This window comes from Mus caroli, chromosome 12 (assembly GCF_900094665.2).
Source record: "Mus caroli chromosome 12, CAROLI_EIJ_v1.1, whole genome shotgun sequence".
NCBI classification, from domain to species: Eukaryota; Metazoa; Chordata; class Mammalia; order Rodentia; family Muridae; genus Mus; species Mus caroli.
Window position 1 is genome coordinate 159,123 of NC_034581.1, and position 15,137 is coordinate 174,259.

The 15,137-nt window shown below is 47.9% G+C and overlaps 2 protein-coding genes across 3 annotated transcripts in view; one reads left to right on the forward strand and one right to left on the reverse strand.

The window, feature by feature from the left end:
• Positions 1 to 2,503: 2,503 nt before the first annotated feature.
• Positions 2,504 to 4,559, reverse strand: LOC110307098. Its single transcript, XM_021179346.1, has one exon. The coding sequence runs from the start codon at positions 4,554 to 4,556 to the stop codon at positions 4,098 to 4,100; it is 459 nt and encodes a 152-aa protein (XP_021035005.1). The 5' UTR covers positions 4,557 to 4,559; the 3' UTR covers positions 2,504 to 4,097.
• Positions 4,137 to 15,137, forward strand: part of Kif3c (kinesin family member 3C) — a 40,641-nt gene continuing 29,640 nt past the window's right edge. The window contains exons 1-2 of one of the 2 annotated variants that reach the window (XM_021179345.2): positions 4,137 to 4,501; positions 4,777 to 6,536. In XM_021179345.2, the coding sequence (XP_021035004.1) occupies positions 4,986 to 6,536 (1,551 nt within the window). In that variant the 5' untranslated portion in view covers positions 4,137 to 4,501; positions 4,777 to 4,985. Of the gene's footprint in view, positions 6,537 to 15,137 lie in introns of both variants that reach the window. The other variant, XM_021179344.1, reaches the window with a different exon arrangement.

Below are 15,137 nucleotides of genomic sequence, written 5' to 3' on the forward strand. Positions count from 1 at the left end.
GGGTGGGTAGGGGAGTGGGGGGGAGGGTATGGGGGACTTTTGGGATAGCATTGGAAATGTAAATGAGGAAAATAGCTAATTAAAAAAAAGGAGAGAAAAAAAAGAAAAAACCAACAACCAACCAACAAACAAACAAAAAGAATGGTGAGAGATGGGGCTGGAGAGATGGTTCAGAAGTTAAAAGCACTGGGTGCTGCTCTTCCAGAGGTCATGGGTTCAATTCCCAGCACCCACATAGAAGCTCACGACGGTCAGTAATTCCAATTCTAGGGGATCTGGCACCTTCAAACATGCAAGCAGGCAAAGCACCAAGACACGTAAGACAGAAATACATAAATCTTAAGACACAAAACTCTGCTTTGAGTGTGGATGAGGGGGAAAGGAACTATTTACTTATTTAGAAAAGGAACTTGTTTCTTTGTAGCACAGGCTGACCTCAAACCAACTGTAGAGCCAAGGTTGACCTTTAGTTTCTGAACCTCCTGCTTCAATTTCCCAAGTATTCAGATTACAGGCATTTGCCACTGTGTCCAGACCTCAGAGGCTGAGGATCAAACTCAGGTTTTCGTCTGCTAGGCAAGTGCTCTACCCACTAAGCCAGAACCTTAACCCTGGACTCCCCTTCTCTTGAGTGCCTTTTATGGCCTAAGCACAAGCACACGGGTCTTTTGACCTAATCTTTATGTAAATCCCGTAAGGGAAGGTAACCACTCCACTCATATCCTACTGTGAAAATAGCTAATAGACACTAAGTTATTTACAGGGACTTTCATCTTGGAAGCACTGGTTTTTCACCCTCGGCTCCCAAACAGAAGAACCTGGGCCAGTGCTAACAATATATATCCAGTCCTGCTGGCAGGTGAGTTGGCCAAAACAGAGACGGAAGTGCAAAAAGCAAGCCAAACCCAGCAAGGAAAGGCAAGCCAAACCCATCAAGGAAGTAGTTCAAGAATCAAACACTATCCAGAAGTCAGCTGTTAAAGCCAAGAAAGGTAAAGTTTGCACAGCCAAAATGTCACCAAAATTTGGCCCCACAGTCAAGTTCATCAGTGGAGCTGGACCAGCAGAGTCAGGAGTAGGGCCAGGAACCTCTGGAAGTGGGCAAGCTACCAGATAGACCTTAAGCTGCTGGCCCAGCTGAAATCAAAATTCTAGGAATTAAGGGGTAGCAGTGACACAAGAAGATAAGGCGTTTTTGTTTTTGTTTTTTTGAGATGGGCATTCTCTTGTCCAGGCTGATTTTGAACTTGTTCTGTAGCTGGGGATGACTAAGGTCTTGATCTTCCTGCTGCATCATCTTAGTTTGGCTGGAGCCATACCTATTTTTATCTCACAAGTTTTTTAATTTGATAAACTTTATTTTACAAACTTGTGAGATAAGAGCTGGGTGGTGGGGGTGGGGGTGGGGGTGGCAGTGCATCCTGGCTTTCAATCCCAGTACTGAACAGGCAGAAGCAGGCAGATCTCTGTGAATTTGAGGCCAGCCTGGTCTATAGAACAACTTACAGGGTTACATGGAGAAACCCTGTCTCAAAAAACCAAAACCAAACAAACAAGCAAAAACAAAACAAATTTGTGAATAAAATAAACATCATACACCAAAACCCATTTTTAAATAATTATTTATTCTTATTCTCTTCCTGTTTTATGTCTTGGAGTGTTTGCCTGCTGGAGTTATGGATGGTGGTGAACCGAACCCAGGCCTGCTTCGAGGGCAGCCAGTTCTCCAGCCCCCAAATCACTTTTAAGCACTGAGGAAGCTGAAGCAGAGTGTAATGTTGGGCAGAGATCACAGCTGATACTCTCTGATCTGGGAAGATAACCCAGGCCTGAGGAACTGAATTGTGACCCCTAGTAATCCCTGCACTGGGGGGGCTGGGGCTGGTGGGGTAAAGACTGTCAGATCTTTAGAGCTCACTGGCCAACCACTTACCCAGTCAGTGCATTCCACAGACAGGGAGAAACTATCACAAACAAACAAACTAACTAAACAAATAAACAAAACCAAACAAACTCAAGGGGCTTCTGGAGAGATGGCTCAGTGGTCAAGAGCATGTATTGCTCTTACAGAGGACACTGGTTTGATTCCCAACACCCACATGGCAGATCATAGCTATCTACAACTCTCGTTCCAGGGGATCCAACATCCAATTCTGATCTCCGTGGGCACCAGGTACATACACGCGATACAAACATACATAATGTTGGCAAAACATTCAAATACATAAAATAAAATTCAAAAATCTCTGTGTAGCCCTGACTATCCTAGAACTTGATTTGTTGACCAGGCTGGCCTTGAACTCAGAGATTCTGCCTCCCAAGAGTTAAGATTAAAGTCACCTTGCTAACATTTTTTTCCTACGAGGTCAATCTCTGACTTAGAGAGACATGCACGTGTACATGCATATGCACACATGTACACATATGCACCATACAGGATCTGGAATGCTAGGCCCAAGGTTTAGTTGATATAAATCCCATCTTTTTCTTTTTTTCTGCTATGGACGTACCCAGTCAGAGAAAGCTTCTGGTTTTGTTTTTTAAAGATTTATCCAGGGGCTGGTGAGATGGCTTAGTGAGTAAGAACACTGACTGCTCTTTTGAAGGTCCTGAGTTCAAATTCCAGAAACCACATGATGTCTCACAACCACCCGTAATGTGATCTGACGCCCTCTTCTGGCATATCTGAAGTCAGCTACAGTGTACTTATACAGTATAATAAATAAAGCTTTGGGTCGGAGCAAGCAGGGACAGAGTGAGGAGCGAGGTTGGCCAGAGCGAGCAGCGGTCCTAAAAATTCAACTCCCAACAACCACATGAAGGTTCACAACCATCTGTACAGCTACAGTGCACTCACATACATAAAATAAATAAATAAATCTTTTTAAAAATTTATCTACTTTTACTTATATGAGTATACTGTAGCTGTCTTCAGACACACCAGAAGAGGGCATCAGATCTCATTACGGATGGTTGTGAGCCACCATGTGGTTGCTGGGAATGGAACTCGGGTCCTTCGGAAGAGCAGTCAGTGCTCTTAACCACTGAGCCATCTCTCCAGCCCTAGAGTTTCTGATTTAATTTGCTTCTCTGTTGCTGTAATAAAACACTGCCTGGCCGAGAGTAACTGGAGGAGAGGGCTTATTTGTGCTGCAGGGTTCAGGCGTCAGGACCTCAAGGCAGGAGCTTGAAGTAGCAATCATGGAGAGACATTATTTACTGGCTGGCTTCCAGGCTTGCATTCTGCTGTCTTTCTTATACAACCCATTACTATCTGCCCAGGGTATCACCTCCCACAGTGGGCTGGGCTCTCGCCTCCATCAATTAGCTATCAAGAATATACCCCACAGACCAATCAGATGCAGGCAATTCCTCACTTGCGATTTCCTTTTCCCAGACATCTCTAGTTTGTGTTGACAAAAATTGACCAGCACAGCTTCACAGATGATGAAATGCTTGTGCTGCCCAAGTGGCAGAGCAGTAGAGGAAGAACTGTAACAGGATCTCTGGGCAAAGGCACAAGGGTGCAACTGTCATTTCTATTACAGCCTGTTGTCTCCTTAAGAAGGGTTCGGCGCCTAGAATAGTCCCAGGGCTCCACGTGAGCTAGAAAAGTGTGTCGGCATGGTTTTTAGGAGTATAGAGTGGATCAGAGTAGTGGAGGTAGGCTGAGAGGTCAGAAGATGGACAGGCCTTCGAGGGATACGGAAGGTCATGGAGAAGTGGTTGGAGCCAGAGGCCATGTACAGACACAAGAGGTGGAATCAGTTAACTGTGCTTCCCGCAGAGTGTTAAAAGGAAGGCCAGGAGTAAACCAGACTAGGGAGAGAAAACACAGAGCCCAATAATGTTTAGGAGTTTAAGCTCTAGGAGGCCTGGTGACACCCTGAGAAATGGAGGTCAGTGGCATGTGCCCATCTGCAAGCAAAATGGCTGGAGCAGTGAGAAACCGAGAATGGCGGTTGCGATAGAACACGCGTGGGTAGTGCAGCCTCAGCAGACACACTCAGGGGTTGCATGTGGGAGGAGGGGCTCCCAGACTTGAGGACTGGAGAAAGCATTAGCAACCTGACAGAACCGGGTTAACAAAGGAAGGACTACATCTCCCAGCATGCTCGGGTTCGGTGGGGTGACGGCTGGCGGTGGCTGCGCCGCATCCGACTGGTGGGCGCGGGACCTGGGTGGGCACCGGAGCCTGTCATCCCTGAGGGGTCGGCGGGGTGCGGGCGGCGATGCACCGCTGTCCCTCGCCCAAGGGCCGCGCCGGGCTCTTGTTCCCCGCCCCGCGGCCCCGCCCCTTGCCCCACCCCAGACGGGAGACTTAACCCGGGCCGCAGCGCAGCGGCCGCAGCAACATCACTCTCGCCGCCGCTGTTCCGCCCCATCCCCTTCTGTTTTTCTCTCATTCTTCTGTTGCGGCGGCGGGGAAGACGAAGGAGAGGCAACAGCAGCCAGCCTTGGCTGCAATGAATGATCCCCCACCCGGAAGGGAGGACTCCAGGTGAGCCTCTGTCCTCGGGAGGATCGGGACCCTCCGGGCCGCCCAGGACTCGCATCCTCCGCCATGGATCCCTAGGGAAAGGGAAAAAGGAGGAGGAAAAGACAGCTCTGCCGCCCACCCTCATCTCATTTTCCTCTTCCTTTATCTCATTGTTGCCGAAGCTGTAGCCGTAGCGCTCACTCTTGCTCCAGCATGGGGTGGGTTCCAGGCACTGCCCTTCGGCAGGAGCAGCTTGCGCGGTAACCTGGGGATTCTGCCTAATTCTACCTCTCCAGACTGTGCCCAGAAAGCCGTGGAGAGCTGTGGAGGCCTGGACTGCAGCAGTCTCGGGGCCAACTCCCTGCATCCCCACCCTGGTAGGCTGCATGCGGATTGAAGAGCGGTGCCTGAGGGCTGGGCCAGCCCGACTGATCCCGACCTAGGAGTAGGGCAGGAGGACCGCCCAGGCTGCAGAGCGGCCCACCTGGAAGGACAGAGGTGCAAGATGGCCAGTAAGACCAAGGCCAGCGAGGCCCTGAAGGTGGTGGCCCGGTGCCGCCCCCTCAGTAGGAAGGAGGAGGCTGCTGGTCATGAGCAGATTCTGACCATGGACGTGAAACTGGGCCAGGTGACTCTGCGAAACCCCCGCGCGGCACCCGGGGAGCTGCCCAAGACCTTCACTTTTGATGCTGTGTATGATGCTAGCTCCAAGCAGGCCGACCTGTATGACGAAACGGTGAGGCCCCTGATAGACTCAGTGCTTCAGGGTTTCAACGGCACCGTATTTGCCTATGGCCAGACTGGCACTGGCAAGACCTACACCATGCAGGGGACCTGGGTGGAGCCAGAGCTCCGCGGGGTTATCCCGAATGCCTTTGAGCACATCTTCACCCACATCTCCCGCTCCCAGAACCAGCAGTACCTGGTTCGTGCTTCCTACTTGGAGATCTACCAGGAGGAGATCCGAGACCTGCTATCCAAGGAGCCAGGCAAGAGGCTAGAGCTGAAGGAGAATCCTGAAACAGGGGTCTACATCAAGGACCTCTCTTCCTTTGTCACCAAGAACGTCAAGGAGATTGAGCATGTGATGAATCTGGGGAACCAAGCCCGAGCAGTGGGCAGCACCCACATGAATGAGGTCAGCTCTCGGTCCCATGCCATCTTTGTTATCACAGTGGAGTGCAGTGAGCGTGGCTCTGATGGCCAGGACCATATCCGAGTAGGCAAGCTCAACCTGGTAGACCTGGCCGGCAGTGAGAGGCAGAACAAGGCAGGTCCCAACGCAGCTGGAGGGCCAGCCACACAGCCAACAGCTGGTGGTGGGAGTGGAAGTGGCAACGCTAGTGGGTCTGCCAGCAGCGGAGAGAGGCCTAAGGAAGCTTCTAAAATCAATCTCTCGCTGTCCGCCCTGGGCAATGTGATTGCTGCTCTGGCTGGCAACAGGAGCACCCACATCCCCTACAGGGACTCCAAGCTGACCCGGCTGCTCCAAGACTCACTGGGGGGCAATGCCAAGACCATCATGGTGGCCACACTGGGTCCAGCTTCTCACAGCTACGACGAGAGCCTCTCTACCCTGCGCTTTGCCAACCGAGCCAAGAACATCAAGAACAAACCGCGGGTGAACGAGGACCCCAAGGACACGCTGCTGAGGGAATTCCAGGAAGAGATCGCTCGCTTGAAGGCCCAGCTGGAGAAGAAGGGGATGCTGGGCAAGCGACCTCGGAGAAAGAGCAGTCGTAGAAAGAAGGCCGTGTCTGCCCCGGCCGGCTATCCAGAGGGGTCCGTGATTGAGGCTTGGGTGGCGGAAGAGGAAGATGATAACAACAACAATCACCGCCCACCCCAGCCCATCCTGGAGGCAGCTTTGGAGAAGAACATGGAGAATTACCTGCAGGAACAGAAGGAACGGCTGGAGGAGGAGAAGGCTGCCATCCAGGATGACCGCAGCCTTGTGAGTGAGGAGAAGCAGAAGCTTCTAGAAGAGAAGGAGAAGATGCTGGAGGATCTACGGCGGGAGCAGCAGGCTACAGAGCTGCTTGCAGCCAAGTACAAGGTAAGGTCCCCAGACGATTCGAGTACTTTGATTGGTAGATTTTCATTTGAGGGTCTGTGAGTTGGCCTGAGTGGGATATCCCACCTCAGGACCACACACTGATGACTGCCCTGGAGCAGCTAAGCAAAGTACCATAATACTAGGTAGCCAAGTGCACTTACATACGAGCATCCACACCAAGCAAAGTGGGGAGATGTCTTGGACCAGTGGACTCCAGATGCTCTGACCACCTCTGCCACTGTCTACCTGTGCAAATGACCCCAGGATTGGCCAGGTCTATGAGAAGCCACGCAGGACCTCTTGTGAGTATGGCTTCTCACTTCTGCATGGCCCCCTCTCCTGATAATTTTTCTTCTCTCTGCAGTGTCTTTGGGCCCTGTATCATATTAATAGTATCGGATATTTGGATATCACTTTACAGTTTACAAAGTACTCCATTTTTATATCATCTTGTCTCATCTTCATAGGAGCCATTCCAAAGAGTGGCTTTTAAAGCCTCATCTTACTGTTGAGGACTTAAGGCTCAGGAAGTGCCAAGGTTCTAGTCTCAGAGTAGCTGGGCTGAAATGCTACTTGCAAACTTCATGCTTTTAGTCTTCAGTAGCAAGGCCAGAGAATCCTGCTTCCTATGGAAATGGCCCAGTGGATGACAAAGTGCCAGGCCTACCCCTTGGTGTCATTAATAAGGAGACTCAGAGTGTCATGTAGGAGGAGGTAGGATGGAGAGAGAAGTGGGCTCAATCCCAGAGACCTGGAGTCTGGGCCTCTTAGGCTCAGGCCCATCGAGTGGCTGACTGGCTGTGGGTTTCCCTTTTCTTCCTACCTCCATTTCCCGTTTTATAAATAGGATGTTAGTCAGGGGTTCTACCAATCATCCAGGGGAAAAAAAGAAAAAGAAAAAGCAACTGGCCTACACACTGAAGCCTCTTGTCAATTATGGCTAATTCCTTATTGTCTTGAGAGATGCCAGGGCTTCTGCATCCTTCCTGAGCTGCCCACTTCCCAGAGAACCTCTGTCCCTACGTGGAACTAAGTTACTGAGTCAATTATAGACCTGTTAAATTTCTTCATCCCTCTCCCTCCCCGGCTTTTTCTTCTTCTTTGTAAATGGAATCTCGGGTGTAGTCTAGGCTGGCCTAGAACTCTCTATTTAGCTGAGGATGACCTTGAAGTAATTATCTTGCTGCCTCCCATCTGCTGATTGCTACGATTACGGACAAGTACCACCACCAAGCTTGGTTTTATGCACAGTTGGAGATCAACGCCCTCCCCGCCCCCCACCTCGATTTTAGAACATTCTAATCAAACACTCTACCAACTGAGCTCCATCCCCAGCTGCCCGTGAAATTTCAGTGCTGCAGATATCACAACCCAGTGTTCCAGGCATTTCCGGCTCCCTGGAGCCTTCCACAGTGGGATTGTAGGAAAAATATGAAGACCCGTGAACTCACTGGGAAGATCAAACATTTCTTATTTATTCATAGGAGTGTGGGCTAGGAATGGGGAGGCCCAGCCCACAGCCAGTGGAAGAGTGACAGCTTGATCTCTGTGCATTGTCTCTGTACTGGGAATGTGCTGCTGCACCAGGGGCTGTGGCCTGGCGTGTTTAATATTTAATTCACTCATGGAGAAGCTCTACCAGGGTTATAACTGAACTGCTTCCTCAGAGGGTCTGATACCAGGGAAACTCAAGATGATAAAGGCAAGGCTGTTAGTCCAGTCCTGTCTAGCAGGGGGAGAGAATCTAACATGCAGCCTGCTGTTATTGACTGGAAAATCCTATTTGGTCCATCAGTCATTGCTTTCTCCTCTAAGACATCCCTTACCCTGTTAAGCTGGGAGGCCATAGAGGTAATACAGGCTAAGAAAGGGAGAAAGTGGATACGTTAAATGTTCTTATAGGAAACTGACTGGTATTTTTCCATAAGGTATTTGAATTTAAGGCAATGTAAGAACACCGGTAATAAGACAGTCAAGAAATCAGGGAAGAATCATGCATAGTAGCATGCGTCTGGAATCCCAGCCATCCAGAAGATGGAGGCAGAATAGTTCAAGCCTAGGAGTTGAGACAAGCCTGGCAACGTGATGAGACCCCATTTCGAAACTAAATAAACTCACAATTAAATCAGCCAATCAATTGATCAAAATAAAGACTGAGGTGGCCAGAACTAGAATCCCTGCACTACAGGTATAGCCCATACAATATTACAATCTTCCTGGTAGTGTAATTTTTTTTCTTATTAGTGTATATCAGTTATATGCAGTGTGTTTCATCATGACACTTTTATACATGTATTTAATGTATTTTTATTATACTTGCTTCCTATACCCTCTCTTGTCCTCTCCCTACTTCCACTGATTTCCTTACTCTTTCTTCTTTGTGTGTGTGTGTGCTAGAGTGTTCCAGGGAATTTCATTAAGGTTGCTTACACGTGCACTAACACCTTACCAGTACCTAGACCACTGTGGGGTACGGGGATGTCTGCCACCTTCAGCAACCACTAACTACATGAAAATAATTTTTAAGGGTGTATTTATTTTATGTGTATGTGTGTGCCTGACTGATGTGCATCATGTATGTGCAGGAGCCTGCAGAGAGCAGTCAAAAGAGGGCATCAGATCTCCTAGAACTTGAGTTGCAGGAAATTGTGAGGTATCATGTGGGTGCTGAGAACTGAACTTGAACGCCTGAACACCCTGGAGATCAGTAAGCACTAAATCAGGAAACCATCCACCCAGCTCAAGTAATTTGTCTTTATGGTTTTTTTTTTTTTTTAAGCAGGGTTTCTCAGTGTAGCCCGGGCTGTCCTGGAACTATGTAGACCAGGATGGCTTTGAACTCACAGAGATCCACCTGCCTTTGCCCTCCCAGTGCAGGGATTAAAAGTGTGCACTAATACCTAGTTACACTATAACGTCTTAATCCTATTCCTTCAACAACCAGAAGTCATCTGCATCATTTTAATTTTGCAACTATGGAAACCAAGGCTAGGAGATGTTGGCTGGTCTATAAATCTGGTTAAGTGGAGAGCCAGTTTTAGAATTCAGGTCTTCTGATATCCCCAGTCCTGTGTTCTTTTCAAATCACCTAAGGTTTCTCCATGTTTGCCTCCTGTGCGACTCCGGGCAAAGGCTTTTGCCTCTCTGAGCCTTGGGTTCCCTGTCCTCTGATGAGAAAAGAAGCTTTACAGAGATTCCCGGGGAGTGGGTGAGATGGGGAGTGGGAGAGATGCCCATTAAGTACTGGCTGTGAGATAGATAGAAGCTGAAGGGGAAGAGCAGCCTGAGAAATTCCAGGAGAAGAATGAGTCCATATGCTGTGATTTCTGAAGTAGCCACCCCAGGATAACCAGCAGGGATGGAGGCCAGAATGGAACCCAGGCAGAGGGCCCAGCCTTCCTGTGCTGCCCTTAGAGTACAACCTGGTAGAGCAGTGCACGGGTTCTGAGATGGCAGAAACATTTTGACAGCTCCTTAGGGAGCCACAGGATATCGATAACAATCCTGTCCTGCCTCTTTCCCAGGGTTGCACAGGAGATGAAATGAGCTCCTTAGCGTGTGGGCATTTAAAATAGGTTGAAAACATTGAAAGGAATGGAGGGCATTAGCAGCCGCAGGGTGCCTTCTGTCTGCCAAGCAGAGGTCTGACTGACACTTTTGTTGTTCGTTTAACTCTTTCTTTACCCTGCTTTTCTAAGAGCCTTGTCCCAACTCTGCAGAGCCTGGTGGGGAAGGTCTTGGAGACCTCAGGAGCCTGGGAGTTTTCTGTTTCTGTGTGCAGTTAACTCTTGCCTACTTTCTGAGTTAAGCATCAGCTGCCCTTCTCACTTCCTGCCCTCTGCCATTCCTTTCCTCCAGTTCTTACCATCCCCGAGGCCAGCTCAGTGTCGCTGAGTGGACCCAGTGCCCTCATTCCCTGTGACTGACTCATCTTCTGTATGTCTTTCCTGCTTTCCCTGCCTGTCACCCCCAAGGTTTCGGATTCTCTTTGTTCTCTCCGTGTGCACAAACACTGTGCCTGTCTCTTCTAAATCTTTTTTTTTTTTTAAATCTCTTTGGCTTTTACCACATTTGCTGTGGGCTCAGAATAGGTATACAGACAGACATGTGAGGTTTTGGTGATGACTGCTGTCCTGTTTAGCATTAATCATTAGCAAGCCACATACTTAGGTCATATCCCCAGGGAGCTGAAGGACTCAATAGCAATCTCATCCTATGAAGTAGGAGGAATAAATAACATTACAGATGCACAGTGCACTACAAGTGCACAGTGACGACTCAGCTCTGAGACTGCACAGACACTGGTGTACTCTGTAGACTGAGAGAAGAAAGGTCTGCTCAGATTTAACTTTTTTTGAGAGGTTGATATTGATTCTACAAAATTTGATTCTCATTGGGTAGAAAGGAAACTGTTTGCGGGAGGTGGGTAGGACACAAAACCCAGGCTGAAGCAGGAGCAGGGCAACTGCAGCATTGGGGTGAATCTGGAGGAAGCAGGTCTGAAGATGGAGTGAGAAGCAAGGACTCTGGCTGGAGCCCAGCTCTCTCTCTGTAGTGGGTTTCAAAAAAGAACCCTCAGAAACAGCCCCCGAAGCCAGAGGGATGAGATCACCCTGGGGAGGACAAACTGAACTGAATATCCATTGTCCCCTTTGTGGGTTCCTCTTCTTCCTCCTGTGTTGGAGAATGAGCACTACCCACTTATGGCGTTGGCAGACAGGAAGTTTCAACTCAAGCATTAACAATCTCAGCAATAATAATGAGGTTTACTAAGATCTATTTTGCCAAATCATATGCAGATATGCAAATGAGGTCATTTGTTCTACCCATGCGCTAGCAACTTCCAGGAAGTTGGTCGCTACTGCTTCCATTTTATTTATTTTTTTCTTTCGAGGCACCAGGATTGAAAACAGGGCTTTAGCTACACCAGGTCAACCTTGTACCACTGAGCTACACTCCTAACCTGATTTTAATTTTAATTCGGTTTCCTTTTTAATGTGCTGTGGATTGAACCCAGCACCTTGCTCATTTATACAAGACAAGCAATGGGCCACTGAGCAATATTCCGCCACATAACACAGATAACCTTTTAAAACTATTATCATCATCATCATTATTATTTGTTTGGTTTTGAGAGATTTTGCTATGTGGTGCAGGCTGATCTGGACCTTGGTAAGTAGATTAGATTGTCCTTGCACTCTAAGAGATGAGCTTGCTTTTGCTCCTCAAGTGCAGGAATTAGAGCTGTATACCACATACCTATCAAAATCATTTCTTTAATTAAATTTAATTTTGTTATTTTGTGGGGGGATTTTGTGTGTGTGTATGCACATGCACTTGCATGCACTACACTGGCAGTTAGAAGAAGGCGTTGAATACTTTGGAACTGGAATTATGGATGGTTGTGAGCTACCATATGGGTTCTGGGACTCAAACCTGGGTCCTCTGCAAGAACAAGTGCTCTAACTGCTGCATCATCTCTCCAGCCCTGCAAACTATTTATTATTATTATTATTATTATTATTATTATTATTATTATTAAGTCTTGCTGTGTTGTTTAGGCTAGTCTCCAAATCCCAAAGCTCTTGTTTCAATGTCCTGAATGCTGGGACTGTAAGCATGAACCACCATGCCTGTTTTCAAGAACTGCTTGACAGAATCCACTTGCTTTTAGCATGAGTGTGGGCTGGAGATGTAGCTTAGTTGATAGAGTGCTTACTTATATAGCATGCCTGAAACTGTGGACCCAGTACTCAGCAGTTACCAGGCCTGGTGGCACAAGCCTATAATCCCAGCACTCAAAGGTAGAAAAGTCAGGAGGGTCAAGGGTCAAGGTCATCCTTGGCTACATAGCAAATTGGAAGCCAGTCTGTGCTATATGAGGCCCACTTCCAAAACAAACAACATATTGGGTGACATTGGTGGTGATGGTTTTATGGGTTCGTATTTACCTCCAAACTTATTGATTTGAATGCATTAAATATGTGCAGCATTAGTTTGTGTTAACTATTCCTTGATACAGTAATAAGCTCTATCTGGAAGTGGAGCTCAGTGGTAAAATAGTCGCTCAATTTGTCAAGATCTAAATAAGGCTGGACATCACCCTTAAAACTTGCCTAATAACCTAGACAGTGTCTTCTTTCCAAAAGCTGATCTGGTTTCAAACACCTGTTCTCAAGGACGTAAGCCCCGTGCAGGCAATGGGAAATGGGCCTGTCATCAGAGCTCTGCGTGTACCCTGACCCCATCCCAGTTGAGTCTTCTACCGTCAGATCTTTGACAAAACTTGGTGGTAACACATGGCCCGTGTTCCAGGTTGGGTCTAACATATAAGTCATTGCCTATAGCCTCTCCTGTTGGTGGGCGTGTATCAGTATTCCTGTGGCCCTTCTAATCCCTGGTGAGTGTGCTCAGTTCACAGAACAGTTCTGTGCCCAGAGCATTTTGTAAGATAAAAATCTGACTGGAGGAAGCCAAGGAGGAGGTGTGGTGGCACCAGCACTTGAAAAGTAGAGGCAGGAAGACACTGACTATGACCCTTTCCCAGAATCCGAGGGCATATGGTTTAGTGGCACAGCTTTGCCTAGCTGATACAAGGTCCTGAGTTTGATTTAAAGATCTGAAAAATGAGAATTTTTTTTTTTTTTTTGAGACAGGGTCAGACCGTAAATGTAGCCAAGGATGACCTTGAATTTCTCATCCTCTTGCCTAAACATTCTTAGCTCTGGGCTCTCAGGCTTGCACAGTCATCTGCAGTTTATGTGGTGTTGGAGATGGAACCCAGGGCTTTGTGCATGCCTGTGAGCACTCTACAAGCCGAGCTACCTCCCTGGTACCTTGGTTTGTTTCTTTGGTTGGTTTTTGAGGCAGGTCTGCTGTAACCTAGGCTAGCCTTGAACATTTGATAGTCTTGCCTTCATACCCCAGGTATGTACCATCATGGCTGACAATACATTTAAAAAAATGATTTGACCATTGGGAAATATATATGAAATGGTTTATATATATTTCCATTTGTGATTTGGGCTTCAGGCTCTGGTTGAAGAAGACCCTTGGATTAGTTCAGGTCTCTCAGCTCTGTGCTGGCTGGAGGAAGGGGTGAGCATTGTTGCCTTTGGTCCTTCCAGCCTCCGGAAACAGATTGGATGAAGTGGCTGTGATAATGTTCCCATTGTGTTCTGAGGACTCAGAGTGAACACTTGGAATTCAGATCAAGAAAAGCACTTTGCTCTTGACTTGGCCCTCCTAGCCATTGTGCCTGGCCCTGGGCACTTCTTTTGTAGTTGCAGAACTGCGTGGCAAGTCTGAGTGGATAGAAGACTGTCTCTCCGTAGTAACTGCTGTGTGGGCATGGAAGACCAACCTCTATGCTGGAGCCCGTAGACCATCTGCATTCTAGGGTTGGGATCTAGAATTTTTTGTTTTTGTTTTTCGAGACAGGGTTTCTCTGTAGCCTTGGCTGTCCTGGAACTCACTCTGTAGACCAGGCTGGCCTCGAACTCAGAAATCCGCCTGCCTGTGCCTCCCAAGTGCTGGAATTAAAGGCGTGTGCCACCACATCCCACTGTGATTCACCTTTTGGGGCTGAGAATGAAACCAAGTCCTCATGCATGTAAGCCATGCTCTATCTTTTAGCCCTAAGCCCATGACTAGAACCTTTAATATCCTGAGAAAGCCCTGGACATTAGCTCCCAGTCAAAATAAACCGTTACCATCCAATTGTCTTTTTCCTCCTAGATTTCATTCATTTATTTGTTTGTTTTGGTGTTTGGAGATAAGGTCTCAAGTGTCCCAGGCTGGTCCTAAGCTGTATATAGCTGAGGATGACCTTGAACTCCCGATCCTCCTGCCCCCATATCTAAAGTGCTAGGGTAATATAAGAACTCCACTATGCCTGGCTTGCTTGCTTGTTTGTTTGTTTGTTTGTTTGTTTGTTTGTTTGAGGCAGGGTTTCATGTTTCCTAACCCAGATACCCTGGAACTCACTATACAGTTGAGGCTAGCCTTGAACTTCTGATCCTTCTGCCTCCATTTTCAGGGTGCTAGCTCCTACATATTCCAAACAGTAGACCACCAGGGCTTGTGTTGGCTGTTTTTATTGCAGGAAGTAATTGTCATGCAGACTTTTTCCTTTCTTCATCTGGCTGGCAGGAAGACACCAAGGGCAATAGTAGCAATAGTGAAGCTTTCCCCCCAGGGGTGATTAAGGCCAAACACTGATACATTCTCTATGTGTATTATTGTTTGTTTTGTTTGTTTGTTTGTTTGTTTGTTTGTTTGAGAGAGACAGGGTTTCTCTGTGTAGCCCTGGCTGTCCTGGAACTCACTCTGTAGACCAGGCTGGCCTCGAACTCAGAAATCCGCCTGCCTCTGTGCTCCCAAGTGCTGGGATTAAAGGTGTGCACCACCACGCCCGGCTCTTTATGAGTATTGATACATCTCAGCCCCACAGCAGCACCATGAAGCAGTGCTGTTCCAATTTCCATGTGACAACTAAGGATGCTGAAGTGTCACATGCCTCGGGCATGGTGGCTCCGGAGTGTCACATGCCTCGGGCATGGTGGCTCCGGAGTGTCACATGCCTCGGGCATGGTGGCTCCG

Excerpts from the sequence above, each read along its gene's own strand:
- LOC110307098 (XM_021179346.1), bottom strand. The coding sequence starts at position 4,556 with ATGCGAGTCCTGGGCGGCCCGGAGGGTCCCGATCCTCCCGAGGACAGA.